The sequence below is a fragment of the Oncorhynchus mykiss genome, chromosome 2 (assembly GCF_057628025.1).
Source record: "Oncorhynchus mykiss isolate SJ-2025 chromosome 2, ASM5762802v1, whole genome shotgun sequence".
Lineage (NCBI taxonomy): Eukaryota > Metazoa > Chordata > Actinopteri > Salmoniformes > Salmonidae > Oncorhynchus > Oncorhynchus mykiss.
The window spans coordinates 22,596,610-22,616,428 of record NC_143023.1 but is presented as its reverse complement, the minus strand read 5'-3'; the positions used below and the strand labels follow the sequence as shown (position 1 = coordinate 22,616,428).

General features: G+C 46.0%; 1 protein-coding gene across 2 annotated transcripts in view; it reads left to right on the top strand.

Annotated features, from left to right (window-relative positions):
- LOC110538151 (amyloid beta precursor like protein 1) overlaps positions 1-19,819 on the top strand; it is a 63,439-nt gene that overhangs the window by 22,792 nt on the left and 20,828 nt on the right. For both annotated transcript variants that reach the window (XM_036942697.2, XM_036942704.2), the window contains exons 2-3: positions 15,567-15,746; positions 17,980-18,109. In XM_036942697.2, coding sequence (XP_036798592.2) covers positions 15,567-15,746; positions 17,980-18,109 — 310 coding nt within the window. The remainder of the gene's footprint in view (positions 1-15,566; positions 15,747-17,979; positions 18,110-19,819) is intronic.

Below are 19,819 nucleotides of genomic sequence, written 5' to 3'. Positions count from 1 at the left end.
TGTGTCTCTTTGTGGAGTGATCTCAGCTTTGTATCTTGTGTTGTCAGCCACAATGGTCGAATAATCTCTCATTTTAACCCCCCCCCCCCCCCCCCACCCCCCCCACACACACACACACAAATACACAAATACTGTCTGAAATATCTCATTTCAAAGTCTTATTTCAATATCATGCATCTGCCATACAAGCACCCTGGAGAACTGTGGGTGCACGAATTTGTGTGAGGAAGAGGGGGGAGATAAAGACGGGGAGAGGGAGAGAGAGAGAAGGAGAGCGGGATGAGTCCCACAGGTAAAAATGTGTAGTTGTAGTCTTCAGCTGAATCTCATATAGGATCAAATAATTTGGGTGCATGCACTGCTCATGTTACTACGCTTTCTCCCTCCTCTCTCTTTCTCCCCCATCTCTCTTTCTCCCTCCCTCTCTCACCCTCCCTCTCTGATACACTCCTCCAATCTTAACTACCTGTGGTGTTGGAGTCAGTCTGTGTTTGTGGCAGGGCTGAGAGATCAAGCGGAGGAATATTCCAAAGCCACCTCTATTAAATATGCACACGTACCACAGGCCCACGGGACCCCCCGCGCCAAGTAGCCCTGCTGAGGAAAACCTCCTGCATACAGAGTAAGATGTAGAGAACTACTCAGAAAGCCATTTACTGAGAAAGTATGTGGGTAGTGGAGTAGTGAAGGGGAGAAAATGACACACATCCATTTTAAGAGAGACAGAGCAGAACAGAAGACATCTCCTGGGAGAGGAGGGAAAGACATCAATAGAGATGTCAGTATAGATGGAGAGATGCAGGGACCAAGGCCTAGAGCAGGAAAGGAAAGCTGATAGATCAGAGATGCTTCCTGACAGGAAACACACATGAATGAGTGGATCAGATGTTTATCTGGATGTTCTAAATCTATTATGCCATTGTTTTAATTTGGCCCCTGTACAGTAGTCTACAATGGCTCTGCCACTCATGCACCTTTTATTTTAAAGAAAGACCAAAAGAAATTTAAAGAAAAGCTTAGTTTCGTCCCCCCCCCCCCCCCCCCCCCAAAAAAAACAAACATATCCAATCTCGCGCATATTCCCTAATCTCCAATAACCTGGGATGAAAAGTGCCGCTCCAAAGGGGGATTAACAATTTCACACTGGTAACATACCCAGTTCTAAGCACGACTATCTGTCAGCCAGTTAAACGTCGGGCGGCTGATTCACCACGCTCAAATCGAGGAGGAAAGGAGATGCAGCTGCTGTCCTGTCTTGTTCTGGCTGTCCTTTCCTGACTGCTGTCCTTTCCAGCTAGAGGCCTGGTTCTCCTGTTTAGCTGAAGCCCACACTGTATTGGTTCACTATGTGACGATCTATGGATTTATATTTTTGATGTTTCATTTGAATAGGGACAGAACATTAGATTTGTTTGTATTAGGCCTATGCATTATTCATCCCTGTCGGGATGTTATTTTGTCACCTTGGCCATGGCATAAAACACACATGCAATAAAATGACAGATAAGCCACTGAGCACACACTGGTTAATCCACAATGTTTACACGTAATTTCAATGAAATGAAGTTGAACCAACGTGGAATAGACTTTGAGTTGACGTCTCTGGACAGCTGGAAGCATCTTACATGGCATCATATAACAATGGTTTAATAATTGAATCTAGCAATTTAAACCATTGACATATTGAGTAAACAGATCATCTCTGTTGCACACCAGCTTTTTAGATGAGCTTTTACAAAGGATAATATGGTCTTTTGAGACATGTTGGGGCTGCTTTCCATCGTCTTTATCTGAGGCAATCAGCCAGGTGCTGAGTGAAGTCTCTAGTGCTCAATCTCTGATTGGGTGGCAGATGAGTTGACAGTTGGGTGTTGCAGTCAGAGAGATCTGTAGTGGAGCTCCAACTAGAGCTAAGCCTTTGATTCCTTAAACCCCTGATTGTTCAGATGTCGGATCTTAATTTGACCAGTGTTATTATGTATAGTATGTTATACAATTCTCAGCAACAAAAGAGTTAAGCTCCTACATCTGTAATACTTTAGCTGGGAGGCCTTCGTCACATCTGGAAGAGTTACACAACACGTGGCATTAACATGATGACATTACCAGTGTGATGTTCACTGTCATGGACGACCAGTATGTTACATGGAAATTGTATTTCATGGTTTGTATCGATGGACCAGGTTATCTATCTATCTATGTGCATTTCAGTGGACATGATGTTGAGCTTCTGATGAGTATTGACTGACTGCTGGACTTGCATGTCAGGAAGTCTCCTTTTGAAGCACAGGAACATTTTACAGCCTACTAATGCAAAGTTAGACAAGTTCAGTTTTCAAAGTCCATGGTCCTCCGTAGTGTCAGTGGAGACGTTGGCACAGGAGGACATTCTGGGCAGACCTCCTTATGTTTGAAGATCAGAACACTTACTGTACGCATGTAGGTTCCCACTTCTAGTGTGACGAAGGTGCATGACTCAGAACGCATCTGTCAAGACGTGGGAGTCAGAGAGGGGGAGAGAGAAAGGAGGTGGGGTGGCCTCTCTTCAACCAATCACTACATTCTCTAAAGAGAAATCCTGACTACAATAGAACCGTCAATATAACAAGTCTGGGAATGAGTGCCTCTCAATAGGAATCATTCCAGAGCAGATGAATCATTTTAGTGTCAATGGGAGTTATTGTGTTGATTGAATTGTAAGGTTTTCATTGACTGTTAGGATGACTCTTGATGTGTCTTCAGTCTCTGTTCTATTGTTTAGTAAATGGAGAGAAAGTATTAGGTAAACAAATGGATAACAACAAAAGTGGTTAAGTCCATATTTCAAATGACTAAAGCCTTGCCTCTAATGGAAGAAAACAGCTAGATAAAACCCTTAGTGTATGAATGCATAAACAAACCACTGAAAAGGAGTGGAGAAACAGAATGTGGACAGAAGATGGATACATTGAGTGGAATGATTAAAATGTGCTCCTACACTATAGCATTGATACAAATACTGTGTGTGTGTGTTTGAGTCACGGCTGTGAACCCATCTGTGTGAATGTGGGAGTTTTGTGGAAAAGATGCCTACAAGTCTGTTGGGTGATATGCTCCTGGACCTGGCCTGGTCTGTGGGAGACAGGACTCTGTCAGCCAACCACAGCCTCATGACTTCAGGAGAAGTTTGGGACCTTTGCAGAGGAGAGATGCCTCTACTGTAAGTCACGACTTACCGTGCTGCTTATATTCTCCAAGTCACAGCCTGATAGGTCAGGATGAAAAGCAGGCGCTTAGAGAATGGAGCTGTAGGCTAGTAAGGTTTTCTCTCCTAAGTATCTATGATTTTGTATATGTAGAGACCGGTGCATACACACTGTAGGTTTACTTCTAAGAGGTATAGCCACCATAAAAATTGCCAAAATATGATGATCACTGTCATGAACTGGTTTATATACCTGCTGACCACTCTCTCCATCTCTGGACTCTCTGATGTTTGTGTAAGCTGATAGCTTATTTTAACTCACATCTGAAATCAAATTAAATGTTGCTCTGTGGCCTTTGGCTGGTTTCTGGCCGGTGCTGTGGCCCTACGTGACCTGGGGGGTGCCGGGGTGATTATAGACCATCTGCTCCCAGTGGGCCCAGCTGGATGGGCCACCGCTGTAATCTGGTTGGATGAAGTCCGGGTCGCTGGGAGACAATGATGTCACAGCATAACATAAATAAGATGACCTAAAGCCATGTTTGATTTGATTGTGTAAGGTGTCCACTAATTTCTGGGTTGAAGGAAAAACAGCAATCCTCCATTAAAGGGAGAGATGCCGAGTCAGATTTGTTTTGTTTTATACACACTACCAGTCAAGAGTTATAGAACACCTACTCATTCAAGGGTTTTTCTTTATTTGTACTATTTTCTTCATTGTAGATTAATAGTGAAGACATCAAAACTATGAAATAACACATATGGAATCATGTAGTAACCAATTATTTTTTTAACAAGTCAAAATATATTTTATATTTGAGATTCTTCAAATAGCCACCCTTTGCCTTGATAGCTTTGCTCTTGGCATTCTCTCAACCAGCTTCACCTGGAATGCTTTTCCAACAGTCTTGAAGGAGTTCCCACATACAGTGGGGCAAAAAAAGTATTTAGTCAGCCACCAATTGTGCAAGTTCACGTACTTAAAAAGATTAGAGAGGCCTGTAATTTTCATCATAGGTACACTGCAACTATGACAGACAAAATGAGAAGAAAAAAAATCCAGAAAATCACATTTTTTTTTGGATTTTTAATGAATTTATTTGCAAATTATGGTGGAAAATAAGTATTTGGTCAATAACAAAAGTTTATCTCAATACTTTGTTATATACCCTTTGTTGGCAATGACAGAGGTCAAATGTTTTCTGTCTTCACAAGGTCTTCACAAGGTTTTCACACACTGTTGCTGGTATTTTGGCCCATTCCTCCATGCAGATCTCCTCTAGAGCAGTGATGTTTTGGGGCTGTTGCTGGGCAACACGGACTTTCAACTCCCTCCAAAGATTTTCTATGGGGTTGAGATCTGGAGACTGGCTAGGCCACTCCAGGACCTTGAAATGCTTCTTACGAAGCCACTCCTTCGTTGCCCGGGCGGTGTGTTTGAGATCATCATCATGCTGAAAGACCCAGCCACGTTTCATCTTCAATGCCCCAAACCATGATGTTTCCACCCCCATGCTTCACAGTAGGAATGGTGTTCTTTGGATGCAACTCAGCATTCTTTGTCCTCCAATCACGACGAGTTGAGTTTTTACCAAAAAGTTATATTTTGGTTTCATCTGACCATATGACATTCTCCCAATCTTCTTCTGGATCATCCAAATGCTCTCTAGCAAACTTCAGACGGGCCTGGACATGTACTGTCTTAAGCAGGGGGACACGTCTGGCACTGCAGGATTTGAGTCCCTGGCGGCGTAGTGTGTTACTGATGGTAGGCTTTGTTACTTTGGTCCCAGCTCTCTGCAGGTCATTCACTTGGTCCCCCCGTGTGGTTCTGGGATTTTTGCTCACCGTTCTTGTGATCATTTTGACCCCACGGGGTGAGATCTTGTGTGGAGTCCCAGGACGAGGGAGATTATCAGTGGTCTTGTATGTCTTCCATTTCCTAATAATTGCTCCTACAGTTGATTTCTTCAAACCAAGCTGCTTACCTATTGCAGATTGTCTTCCCAGCCTGGTGCAGGTCTACAATTTTGTTTCTGGTGTCCTTTGACAGCTCTTTGGTCTTGGCCATAGTGGAGTTTGGAGTGTGACTGTTTGAGGTTCTGGACAGGTGTCTTTTATACTGGTAACAAGTTCAAACAGGTGCCATTAATACAGGTAATGAGTGGAGAACAGAGGAGCCTCTTAAAGAAGAAGTTACAGGTCTGTGAGAGCCAGAAATCTTGCTTGTTTGTAGGTGACCAAATACTTATTTTCCACCATATACCACCATATCCACCGAAATAGACCTTAGGCTTTCCCAACCGGACCTAATCTGAATGAGGGAAGCAGCAGAAAAGTATTTTTTCAAAGCTATTTTATTAACCGGAGCTGATAAAGCGAGAGAGGGAGAGAGAGATGCCGCTCTAGCAGGCGGGGGAGGGGCTGCAATGGGAGTGAGTGAGACGGGGAAGAGGGAGGGAGAGACGGCTACCAACCAAGCCGACTCGCGCTATAGTAGACTTAAAGTTGCCATAGCTATGTTATTTATCATAAATATGATTACGTAGGATCTGTCTTGAATGCATCAAACTGGGAGAAGCTCATTAAGCTAACATTAGCTAGCTAGGCTAATTGAGTCTGCATGCATTTTCTCATCCTACAGTTACAAACATCTCCTTTCAGAATATTAAGTAGCAGCCTACCTGTTGGTTTTTTGGTAGCAGCCTACCTGTTGGTTGTAGCCTATCCTTCTCCTTGAACTTTAATTTAGTAAATGTAATTCCATCTTCCATTGATTAAATATCCCCTACCTTTTGCCACAAACTGAGGCTCTATGACTGTAGCTTATTGCAGCTTTGATGACTTATGATTGGCCAACAACAACAAGCTACATGCTCCACTCTCTTGAAAAGCAAGAGTAGCAGCATAAATGATCAAATTTATCTCACTACTGCAGCAGTCACGTTCGGATCTGTACGTTCCTTTCCGGACAAGTCAGTTAAAATGATGATACATGAGACAATCATATCAGATCCAACCCAGATCTTTTACATTTAGAATTCGGGATCCACACGCTCCTGGATCGTGTCTTGTGTATTCAGGCACAGGTAGATCCGTGAAGACCTCTACACAGGACACCAGATAAGACAGGACTGGAGACTGAGACCGGGGGGGTCGGGGGACACTGGTCCAGTCCGACAATACCCACGGATAGGGCAAACCAGGCAGGATATAACCCCACCCACTTTGTCAAAGCACAGCCCCCACACCACCGGAGGATATCAACAGACCAGGAACGTACTACCCTGAGACAAGGCTAGGTATAGCCCACAAAGATCATAGTAAACATTGTTCTATTGATTGAATGCATCTGAAGTGCGTTCTTGCAGTGCAATAATCTTTTGTCGTCTTAGCCTGGAACCTGACAGCTTTTATTGAACTGTGGCCTCTTAACCATATCCCTGGCATGATGTCTACTTTTGTCCGCTATTGTGCATGTCAAATTGGATCTCTTTTGTGCATATCAAATTGGATCTCTTTTGTGCATATCAAATTGGATCTCTTTTGTGCATATCAAATTGGATCTCTTTTGTGCATATCAAATTGGATCTCTTTTGTGCATGTCAAATTGGATCTCTTTTGTGCATGTCAAATTGGCCATTCAGCAAAGGTAGCGTACATTGGGGGTTAAGAACAGCAGATTAAGGGCCTACCAATCCGCCACTAAGCTGGTGTGTTAGGTACCTAACACAAACTGGAAACCACAACAATTTAGCAGTGGGGTTTTAATTAGTATGGAGCGATGATGGGGGTTGATGTTGATGGCACGCTATTCCCTATATAGTCAAATGTATTTTATATATATTTATTTTATAAATATAGTGCATTATTTGTGATCATGGCCCCCATTTGTGACACACACCTTAACTGTCTCCATGCTCCACCAGACCAGACTCTCTGCATCCCTGTGTGCCTGACGCTCCTCTCTCATTATCATGGGCCCAGCCTGCCTGGCAGATGAGGAAGAGACCCTGGAAAAGCCAATTAAATTAGTCTGAGCTCAGCAATAGGGACGGAACAACAGCAGAGTGTGGGGCTTTGTGTGGAGGCGGTGAGGGGTGGGGTAGGAAGGTGTGGTGTGGAGAGCGAAGGGAGTGTGGGTTGGGAAGGTGTGGTGGTGAAGGGAGGGAGGGAAGGTGTGGTGTTGAGGGAAGGTGTGGTGAGGGAGGAAGGGAGGGAAGGTGTGGTGAGGGATGGGAAGGTGTGGGAAGGGGAGGGAAGGATGGTATGGTGTGGGCAGCGAAGGGAGTGGTTTGGGGAGGGAAGGTGCGGTGGTGAGGGACGGGGAGGGAAGGCGTGGTAAGGGGAGGGAGGGAGGTGTGGTGTGGGGAGCGAAGGGAGTGTGGGTTGGGAAGGTGTGGTTTGGGGAGGGAAGGTGTGGTGGTAAGGGGAGGGGAGGTACTACAGAGAATAGAGGGAGGGAGGAGGAGGAGAAGGGGAGGGAGAGAGAGAGAGAGAGAGAGAGAGAGAGAGAGAGAGAGAGAGAGAGAGAGAGAGAGAGAGAGAGAGAGAGAGAGAGAGAGAGAGAGAGAGAGAGAGAGAGAGAGAGAGAGAGAGAGAGAGAGAGAGAGAGAGAGAGAGAGAGAGAGAGAGAGAGAGAGAGAGAGAGAGAGAGAGAGAGAGAGAGAGAGAGAGAGAGAGAGAGAGAGAGAGAGAGAGAGAGAGAGAGATCTCGAAGGGAATGTGGGAGGGGTGGAGAGAGTCTAGGAAGGAAGGATACTACAGAGAATAGAGGTGGGATTGAGAAAGAGGGAGAGAGGGGACAGGTATCAAAGGGAATTTGGGAGGGATGGAGGGATAGTCTAGGAGGGAAGGATAGGACAGAGAGTGGAGGGGGGATTGGGAGGGAGGAGGGATTAGAGGGAGGGACAGAGGACAGAGATCAATGAGAAAATGGGAGGGATAGTCTAGGAGGGAAGGATAGTACAGAGTGGAGGGGGGATTGAGAGGGAGGGATGGGAGGGAGAGGACAGAGATCAAGGGAAATGTGGGATGGAAGGAGGGATAGACTAGGAGGGAAGGATAGGACAGAGTGGAGGGGGGATTGAGAAGGAGGGAGGGAGAGGACAGAGATCAAAGGGAATGTGTGAGGAATGGAGATATAGTCTTGGAGGAAAGGATAGTACAGAGAATGGAGGGGGATTGGGAGGGAGGGAAGATGGATAGGAGGGAGGGAGGTAGAGGACAGGTATCAAAGGGAATGTGGGAGGGATGGAGGGGTTGTCTAGGAGGGAAGGATAGGACAGAGTGGAGGGAGGATTGAGAGGGAGGGAGAGAAAGGACCGAGATCAAATGGAATGTGGGTGGGATGGAGGGATAGTCTAGGAGGGAAGGATAGGACAGAGTGGAGGGGGGATTGAGAGGGAGGGAGCGAAATGACCGAGATCAAATGGAATGTGGGTGGGATGGAGGGATAGTCTAGGAGGGAAAGATAGGACAGAGAGTGGAGGGGAGATTGGGAGGGAGGTTACAGAGAGCAGAGGGAAGGTGGGAGGGAAGGAAGATTGGGATAGGAGGGAGAGGACAGAGGGAAGTTGGAAGGGAGGGAGGGGCAGCAGGGCCCGGCAGCCACCCACTCTCTGACCATCTGTGCTGCAGAGAACCACAGGCACAGCAAGGCTTCAGGCTGTGTGTGTGTTTGTAAGTGTGCGTTTCAACGTGTGTGTACGTGCGTGCATGCATTTCTGTGCATCCGTTCATGTGCATTAATGTGTTTTAATCCGTGTGTGTGTGTGTGTGTGAGTACATTTGTGCACAGTATTTATCCCAGTGTATGTGCTTATATGTGTGTGTGTGTGTGTGTGTGTGTGTGTGTGTGTGTGTGTGTGTGCGCGCGCCTCACCCTTGCGGTGTCACCCGGCCAGCCAGCCCTCAGGGAGGAGGGATGTAAATTAGCAGGGGAAATAACCCAGATCCCTACTGCCAAGGGATTAACCCCTCAGAGGTCCCATGTCTCCGGTTCACCACCCGACCCCCCCTGAACATCCATCAACATCATTACACCAGTGTGAACATAGACTTAACATGGTCCTCTCAACACACAGCCCTTAGCTACAGATCAGCTGACCCTCCCCAAGTCCTAACCTTATCCACTAGAGGAAAGAAACTGACCTTAGATCAGTGTCATTAGGCTAGGACCCCCCCCCCCCGTTCTCCCGCCGTTGACTCCTTTGAATGCGCCGGATTGCTTTGGTCTCATCTGGCTGCATTGATTTACACACACACACACACACACACACACACACACACACACACACACACAGGAAGTGATGAGCTAGATGAGTCGGTGTCAGACATGCAGCTCAGCTAACATTTATTAACATTCATCTGATGGATTAAAGGGATTGACAGACGATGGAGTGGCTCCTCCCCCTCCGCTGCCTTGCCTTGCCATGTAGGGCTTGGAGATTGCATCATATCAGAGGATGAAGTCATCCTGCAACAAAAGGCAGGCAGGGGGGAACAGGTGCTGCATATTTAATTAGACAAGGGGCTGGGCCGTGGCGATGCCAGAGGAATATGTAAATTTGATGGAGGCCCTGGCCTGGCATGAGCTAAACCCAGCTGACACAGAGATATTTATGGGCAAGATTATGGTTTTCGTTTGGTCTCTTTATTTTTCCCCTGTACTCAGTCATACACATGCATCTGCATTGCAGCTTAATTACCTCCTATCAGAGGTATATCTGAGAAATGAGGATGGCTGTCTCTCTTTTTCTTCATGCTATGCTAGGATATTCCCAGACCGCTGTGCTTCCCTCTGCCCTTTGTGCTCAATACCTCCTTGTGATGTTTTCTTCCTTGGAGAATAGGGAACATGGGGATGAGGGAGTACTATTCATGAAAGGAGTAGAGTCCATCCATCCCCAGTTAGTGGATGATGGAGAAAAAGAGGGAAATATCAGGGGAGAATGAGGAGCAAGAGAGAGGTAAGGAACCAGGAAAAGACAAAAAGGCAATCGATGTCTCTGGGCTTGTGTCAACAGGCAATTATTAATGATGAGGTGGGCTCTGGCTCTTTGCCTCTGTGCAGTGGTAGAGTCAGGGAGCTCTCCTCTCCTGTCCACTGTGTTTAGCTCCCTCAGCACTAAGGTGTGATTTGTGGGAGAGAGAGAGGGGGAAGGGGGGGAGCGAGAGAGGGAGGGCCTTGAAGGAGGTGTAGGGAGAGGGGTGGGGGATGGGGCACCACACACACCCCTCTCAAACACACACACACACACACACACACACCTCAACTCACACTGTACTCTACATCTCTGGGAGACATCCAGGCCTTTACTGTCCAATTAAGGTTTGCCCAGGGGGGAAAGTACAGAACAGAGCAGCCTCAGCCTCTCTCTCGCTCCAGTCTCAGCCTCTCTCTCTCTCTCTCTCTCCAGTCTCAGCCTCTCTCGCTCTCCAGTCTCAGCCTCTCTCTCTCTACAGACTCAGTCTCAGCCTCAGCCTCTCTATCTCTCCAGGCTCAGCCTCAGCCTCTCTCTCTCTCCAGACTCAGTCTCAGCCTCAGCCTCTCTCTCCAGCCTCAGCCTCTCTCTCTCTCTCTCCAGCCTCAGCCTCTCTCTCTCTCTCCAGCCTCAGCCTCTCTCTCTCTCCAGTCTCAGCCTCTCTCTCTCTCTCTCTCCAGTTCTCAGCCTCTCTCTCTCTCTCCAGACTCAGGCTTAGCCTCAGCCTCTCTCTCTCTCCAGACTCAGCCTCAGCCTCTATCTCTCCAGTCTCAGCCTCAGCTTCAGCCTCAGCCTCTCTCTCTCTCCAGACTCAGCCTCTCTCTCTCCAGTCTCAGCCTCAGCCTCTCTCCAGTCTCAGCCTCTCTCCAGCCTCAGTCTCTCTCTCTCTCTCTCCAGCCTCAGCCTCTCTCTCTCTCCAGCCTCAGTCTCTCTCCAGTCTCAGCCTCTCCAGCAGCCTCTCCGGCCTCAGCCTCTCTCTCTCTCTCTCTCCATGGAGGAGCTGGGTAATTGTTAACAGATTGGGAAGTGTTATCGTGAAGCAGTGTGGATCAGGACATCTCAGCCAGCTGACCAGACCAGTCAGTCAGCCAGCCGGCTGGCCAGGGGTGTCTGTTTGAGAGGCTCACAGCACTGTGGTCACAGCAGAGAGGCCTTAGTGGTCTTAAGCCTAATTGACTAAGAAATAGAATGAAAAGCCCCCGTCCTGGCAGACCGAGGAACCCAGGCTGGCTTTTCTACTGAGCAGAGAACGAAGACTATTAGAGAGATAATTAAAAGGAGTCAAAAACTGACAAAACATACTTTTTATGTGAGACTAATTATCAGTTCCAATTCCATTAGGACTCATTTTAAAAGTATACTGAATATATAGAAAAATGAATTACACCTGGAAATGTGTTTGCTCTAGCGGTCTATTCCTGCTACCCTTTAGCAAAAGCATCTTCTCAGTTGACTGCCTTGGTTAGGTGGGGGCTACACTTGACTGATTTACCCTTTAAACAGGATTAGTGACTGGCTGCCAGATTCCCCTAGTGTGCCAAGACAAACGCCAAGACCACACCAGCACCTTTTCATTCAGGCTTTTGGTACTTCCTCCTAAAACTCATTTATGCATGCTGTCTTGTCTGACCAACCAATCACATCTCCTGCCAGGGACCTAAACAGTTAGGATTTTGATGTTCAAAATGTTCCAGATAGAGGTGCATTGTATAGAATAGATGTGACATTATATTATGTGTAATAAACTGTCATGCCAGGTCTATGCAGTACATTTCTGTCTGCAACCCACCAGATTGAACAGGCCCTGGGTGACTGTAGAACAGGTGTGCTAAACAATTGTCATAAGTAAATGAGTGACGGCAGCTAGTTCCTGTTCACACACATGTAACTGTACCGTTCCTTCTGTAAACAACAGTGTTAGTCAGCCTGTCTGATTCACTGACAACAGAGATACAAGGCTTCTTTAATGAGTCTGTGTGTGGGTGGGAGAGTTTGTCTCTCCTGGGTCTCTCTATTGAAATGGACTGATTTCATGCATTTATGAACAATTTCATGCATTAATAAACACACTGAGAGATACTGTACCTTTTTAGCATTGTTGTCAATTCAGAATTTGAATTATGAGTTTCAAAATTACTATAATGCAAATATGCCAGGGCTTTTATTTAGTGAACTGAATGCAACGGAGCTCTGATTGGAACATTTAAACTTGGACTATCATGGCCTGCATTGGTACTTTCATGCCATCAGACCTGTGACTTTTCCCAATTAGCGTCATACTGAGACACTGCGTTTTAGAGTGGCAGTCACACCACGGAGGAGAAGGAGAGACTGGGAGGGTGTGATGTCAGTCCTTGTGTGATGGTTGTCATGATGGTGAAATGCAGAGTGATTATAGAGAGAGAGAGAGAATGTTTGTGATTAGTATTTGTTATCACGGCAGGCCCATCTAATCTGGTGGGGAATCAGGGAGAGCTGGGATTGGCTGAGGTGCTGCGGAGCCTCCTCTCCACGCTGGAGGTCAGGCCATCTGGCTCCAAATGGGCTCCTATTGATCGGAGGGAGCATGGCGATCCAGTTGCAGGCGTACATCATCGATTTTCTGTTGGAGTGGAGAGAGCAGGGGGTGTGGGCTGGAGCACAGCAGAGCTGTCAGGTCATCTTCTCAAATATCCAGAATTATTTTTTGTGGCGTTGACCTTCCCTGAGTCAAAGAGACATATCTATTTAACCACTACCTCAGCAGGCACAGTGGCTAGTCGCTGTGGGCTGTGTGTAGCTTAAGCAAGCGCTTTAATTCACACACACACACTTTCCTTAACACACATCAATAACGTGCTCCCAGAAAGCTGCCAGTTCAGCAGAAATCAACATCTCTAAGCACCACTCTTAATAATATGCAAACAGTTTCTATGTCCACTTACTGTATATGGGGAGTTGAGTCTAAAGTCATGTACAGTACCAGCAGTCACTCAGAGAGACTTTAATTAACAAAGTACAGAGCTAAGTTTATCACTGAACTCCAAATAAATTGGGTGTCTGCACCATTCGGGAGCTCCAAACCCACTTCCTCAAGGCCTCGCTCGGCCACGTCCATACAACTTTCATTATAATCCAATGAACTCATTATCATGGTTTCCATTCATATCTAAAGTGGGGCTCCTCCGGTCCTATTATATTTATTGTATCTTTATTAATGGGTTTTGTATATGTTTATTTCCGATATTATACATTTCAATTAGAACTTCAAACATTTTAGCAGCTTTCGGCTGAGGCAGAGCCTCCCTTTGATCAGATGTCACTCGCCCTGCTTTCCTCTCTCTCTTCTCCTCTCCCCCTTACCCCTGGGCATCTTGATGCTAATAGGCTGAGTGTTGCTCTTCCTGCCTGTCAGTCCATCTGTCTGTCTATGGAGATTAAAGCAGTCGGGCCAGTCATAAGACGGATTGAATGGGTTCTGGGTTGCCACTTTCAGTGTGGATAGGGATATTGTTTGAACTTTCCGTCATATTAGTTTTTATAAGTGTCTCTTGGCTGTTAAGCCAGAAGAATGGCAAGACTGAGCAAAATTATTTGTTAGGTAGATGTTCAAGCATGTCTTTGAAATATTCCCCTACTTTTTCTGCACCAAAGAGGACTATGTGCTCTGTGCTATGTATACTGTACGTGTGAACACAACACCTGATAACTCCATCCCTCTATGTCCCTTTCTAAAATAATCCTAGTGAGGCATTGACGTCATAATACTCAGCTTGTGTTAGAAAACGAGCATGTTTGGTCTCTACGTCTGAAGAGATGATCTCCTGCAGTGTGTACATCATTGTGTGTACCCTCCCCCCCTCGACTCTCCTCCTTTCCTCTCCCTTCCTCTCCTACTCTCTCCCCTCCTCCCTCCCTCTCCTGTGTGTTAATGTACTTGAAGTGGCCCGGTGGTCAATGAGCTTGTATTAACACCTGACTGGGAGCAGCGGGGCTGGGGCCGGCTGGTGTTTGTTCCTCCACGGTGCCTCCCCTGGGCCCGACCCCCAGTATTAACACCTGACTGGGAGCAGCAGGGCTGGGGCCGGCTGGTGTTTGTTCCTCCACGGTGCCTCCCCTGGGCCCGACCCCCGGTATTAACACCTGACTGGGAGCAGCGGGGCTGGGGCCGGCTGGTGTTTGTTCCTCCACGGCGCCTCCCCTGGGCCCGACCCCCAGTATTAACACCTGACTGGGAGCAGCAGGGCTGGGGCCGGCTGGTGTTTGTTCCTCCACGGTGCCTCCCCTGGGCCCGACCCCCAGTATTAACACCTGACTGGGAGCAGCAGGGCTGGGGCCGGCTGGTGTTTGTTCCTCCACGGTGCCTCCCCTGGGCCCGACCCCCAGTATTAACACCTGACTGGGAGCAGCAGGGCTGGGGCCGGCTGGTGTTTGTTCCTCCACGGTGCCTCCCCTGGGCCCGACCCCCAGGCTGCAGGCAGATGGAACGGATCCCATGATCAATAACAACATCCTAGCAGGCTGCTGAGGGTAGGAAGGAGAGAGGGGGAGAGGATGGAGATAGGGAAAGGAAAAGAGAAAGAGCTAAGGGAGAGAGACAGTAGGGGAGAGATGGAGAGAATAAAGGGGAGTGGTAGAAAGAAGATAAAAGAGGGGCAGATGGGAGCAGGTTTTACAGAATATAGTTGTACACTTCCTGTTTATCCACCCTATCTTTATATTCTCAACTCTTAACATTGCTAACAAAACCAGGGCGTAGTTTGTCAGTCGATAAGTCTGACTTTTCATCGGCTTTGGGTGTCACTCAACGCATGATCTGGTATAAATGTTTTCTGATCCTTGTTTCTGCCAATATTCTCTATCACTGTAGCTACAGTGTGTGAGACTAAATGGTATATGCATTAGCTTGAAAGTCCATCTCTCTCTATACAAATATGGCACACACACAATGCATACAACGATGTATACACAGACACACACTCTCTCTCACTGCAGCTCAGCCATTGTCTGTGTTTGGGAGATAGATCAGAGAGACTATATCAGCAAGTACATTTAGACTAATCTAAGGTCCTGTCCTTCATTCTCAAACTCGATATTAGCCCACCACTTTGTTTGTATTGACTTCTCTCTCTCTCTCTCTCTCTCTCTCTCTCTCTCTCTCTCTCTCTCTCTCTCTCTCTCTCTCTCTCTCTCTCTCTCAATTCAATTGTTTTATTGGCATGGGAAACGTGTTAACATTGCCAAAGCAAGTGAAGTGGAAAATAAACAGTAAACATTGCACTCACACTCTCTCTCAGGACAACCATAACAAAGTATTTATTTTCCTCCACCTTTCCGCCTTCCTTCCTCTCTACTTCCATCTATTACTCTTTCTATTTCTCAACTTGTCTTTTCTCTTTCCACCTCCCTCTCTCTAGGCCTTGGCCGTGGCTGAGGTGAATGGACCGGGGCCCCTGGTGGCCGAGCCGCAGATTGCCATGTTCTGTGGGCGTCAGCTGCTGCACATGAACCCTGAGACTGGCCAATGGGAGCCTGACCCTCAGGGCCGCCAGGGCTGCTTTACAGAGCCCAACCAGATCCTGTCCTACTGCCAAGAGGTAGGAGCCAACAACACTGCTATGGTTATCTGATCGACCTCATACTGCACTATTACTGCACTGTAATGCTCAGCTCATCGCCAATGCTGCTGCAATAGCATAGTAGAGAGCAGATACTTTAGATAGGTTTATGGATATAAAGATAGTGGTAGATTCAGTGCCTTCAGAAAGTATTCATACCCCTTGACTTATTCCACATTTTATGGTGATACAGAATGATTTGAAAATAGATTTTTTTTAATCTACACACAATAATGACAAAGTGAAAACATGTTTTTGCAAACGATTAAAATCATACACAGAGCAGCCACAACTATGCTTGAAAATAGGGAGAGTGGTACTCAGTAATGTGTTGTGTTGGGTTTGCCCCAAACATCAAACATATTCAGGACAAAAATGGAATTGCTTTGCCATATTTTGTGCAGTTTTACTTTAGTGCCTTGTTGCAAACAGGATGCATGTTTTCTGTACAGACTTCTTTCTTTTCACTCTGTCAATTAGGTTAATATTGTGGCATATGGTAACTGCAATGTCGTTGATCCATCCTCAGTTGTATCCTATCCCAGCCATTAAACTCTGTACCTGTTTTAAAGTCACCATTGGCCTCATGGTGAAATCCCTGAGTGGTTTCCTTCCTCTCCGGCAACTGAGTAAACAAGGACAACTGTATCTTTGTAGTGACTGGGTGTATCGATACTCCATCCAAAGTGTAATTAATAACTTCACCAAGCTGAAAGGGATATATGTATATTTACCCATCTACCAATAGGTGCCCTTCTTTGTGAGGCATTAGAAAACCTGGTCTTTGTCGTTGAATCTGTGTTTGAAATGCACCGCTCGACTGAAGGGCGTTACAGATAATTGTATGTGTGGGTTAGAGAGATGAGGTTGACATGAAACAAATCATGTTAAACACTATTATTACACACAGTGAGTCCATGCAACTTATTATGTGACTTGTTAAGCAGATTTTTACTCCTGAACTTATTTAGGCTTGCCATAACAAAGGGGTTGAATACTTACTAACTCAATTTTTTATTGATTTGTAAACATTTAAAAACATCATACCACTTTGACATTATGGGGTGTTGTGTGTAGGCCTGTGACAAAAAAATTCAGGCTGTAACAACAGATAGCTAGATACCTCAGACAACATTACAAATAGGAGTAGTAGTAACCAACCCTAATCTCCCAATCTGTCTCACTTGGTTTGTCTTGTTCTATCAAATCTATATATTTCCGTATATATAGTGGAGTGATGGTGGTCAGGAGGAAATATTTATTGATATTTCCTGAATATTAATACTACCATCCATCGGTCTTCCTCCTGCCACGTTTATCCCCCTAATTCCTGAAAGTCTCCTGCATGCCAAACTTAAGTCACATCAATGGCGTACCAGGCCTAGCCACAGCCTTGGTTTGATTAGAGACTCGCTGCTCCCCTTCTGAAACAAGAGGAAGGAGCCTGTTTTTATAAAAGGACATCATGCGCCACCTGGTGGCTAAATGAAGCACGGCGGGTAAAGAAAACAGCAGTCACACAGTTGAAATGGCTGTAATGTGATTACCCAGCTCATTATGCGTCTGTGATTGCTTTTCCACAAAAGCGTTTATTTTTCCTCAACGTCTGTGGATCCGGCTCTCAGACAGCGTGCCAAATACATTTCTCAATCCATTAAACCTCATTATAGGGCTGTGCTTATGCCATTGCCCTACATTTTAATTGAAAGTAGTCAGATGTGAAATTGGGATTATTGAAATAATTGGAAGTGGGATTGTATAGGTCAACTTGTTTTCAGCCTGGAATTTTCCATACAACTTTAGGAGAATATCAGTGTACGACCTGCATAGTCAGAAAATAGACCTAGTGCCAAAGTGTTTCAGACCGTTGCATGAGTCTCTCCTTTTTACCTTTCTCCCTATTGATTGTGCTATCCTTCTTCCCTCTCCTCCTCACTCCCTCTCTCCATCCTCCTTTCCTCCTCTCTCCCTCTCCTCCTCTCTCCCTCTTACCCTCTCCTCCTCTCTTCTTCTGTCTACTGTACGTCGCCTCTCCCCTAAACCCTCCTTTTCCCCTCAATTTGTCTGACCCTGTTGTCTCTCTCCTCTCTCTTGTCCTAACTCCTCCCTGATGTCCTGTCTGTCCATATCGTCCGTCCATCCATCTTTCCCTCCCTATGTCTTTCTGTCTGTCTCTCCCACCGTCTGTCTGTCCGTCCATCTGTCCAACCAGATGTACCCAGCCCTACAGATCTCCCATGTGGAGGAGTCCTCCAGCCCCGTCACCATCCCAGCCTGGTGTAAGAAGGGCTGGGGCCACTGCCAGACACGCCCCTTCATCGTCATGCCCTACCGCTGCCAGGGTAAGAACCACATGTCTGCAATGTCTGCACCCTCAGCATCATCATCATCATCATCATTCTGATCTTCAGCATATCCCTACACAAACATCACTCAAAACATTGCACAACTTCCCTATGATCACCCACCCCATATCGGAGGATAACTTTATTATATTAATAAGTAACATCATGTCATCATTACGTTTAATACAAAGCATGTAATTTCCATGATATGGTTAAGTAGCGTTCAAATTCAGCCTCGGGGAAGTAATAATAGAAACGGACATAGTATGTCTAATAGTTCATATGAATGGATTCCATTGTCAAAGCTTTGTCAGGTCTACCAAAGGGCCAGTCTGTGTTGAATTTTAACCCACTTGTCCCCACATTTTTCCAAACATGCCACTATGCACATCTTATACCATTAGTAACCCTAACACGTAATCCAAATTGCTTTACAAAATAACAGTAATTGAAAGGAATGTAAAAAATAATTGTGACTGATGGGAACATAGTGCTCTGCCTATAATAACACTAACAGACGTTTGCCCCAATATCTACTGTATATACCTCAGCTCATTTACACCCAGATACACTCATATCCTAGCCCCGAATGATACACTCATATCCTAGCCCCGAATGATACACCCCTATCCTAGCCCCGAATGATACACCCATATTCTAGCCCTGAATGATACACCCATATCCTAGCCCCGAATGATACACCCATATCCTAGCCCCGAATGATACACCCATATCCTAACCCTGAATGATACACCCGTATCCTAACCCTGAATGATACACCCGTATCCTAACCCTGAATGATACACCCGTATCCTAACCCTGAATGATACACCCGTATCCTAACCCTGAATGATACACCCGTATCCTAGCCCCGAGTGCCCTATTTGTTACTCATAGACCCCAGATCCTTTACACCTCATCCCTAATACTTGCCGATCTCAGCCCTTTTACCCATTTTCCTTAGGCCTGTATTCCCCAAGTCACCAACAGTAACCTATATCCAGCTATTCACTGCACACCCCAACCCTGTTATTAGCATATCTTAGTCCTGTGACCTCTGACCTGTATACGCTAATAATTTCATAGATAAACTCATAGTACAGTGGTATGTTGCCAGAAAGGATTTGAATGGCCAATAGACGTCCATCCAGACCCATTGTCTGTATGAGCCTTGTTTAACCCTACATTCTTAGAAAAAGTTCCAGCTTGGCCAGGTGAGTTACTGCCAGGACCCCTCACCCCTCAGAGGGTTCCGAAAGGGTTCTTTGTTTGAATGTCCCCATAGGAAAACTCTTTTTGGTTCCAGGTAGAATCCTTTTGGGTTCCATGTAGAACGCTCTGTGGTTCTACATTCTACAAGGGTCATTCAAAGGGTTCTGCTATGGGGACAGCTAAAGAAACATTTTAGGTTCTAGATAGCACCTTTTTGTCTAAGAGTGTACACCCCTTTCCTCAGATAAACAAGGGAAATCCATGTGCGTACTTATATGAAACAGGTCTACCCCAGTGCCCAAGCCTCAATATTAATACAAACCAGGTTGACACTCGTACTTCAGACCCAATATTCTTACAGATCAGGTGTACACCTGCACATCTAACCCAATATTGATTCAAACATTTATAAAAAACAGGTCTACTTCTGCATTTCAGCCCCAATATTCATATAAACCAGATCTACACCTGTACGTCACCTCCAATTTACATATC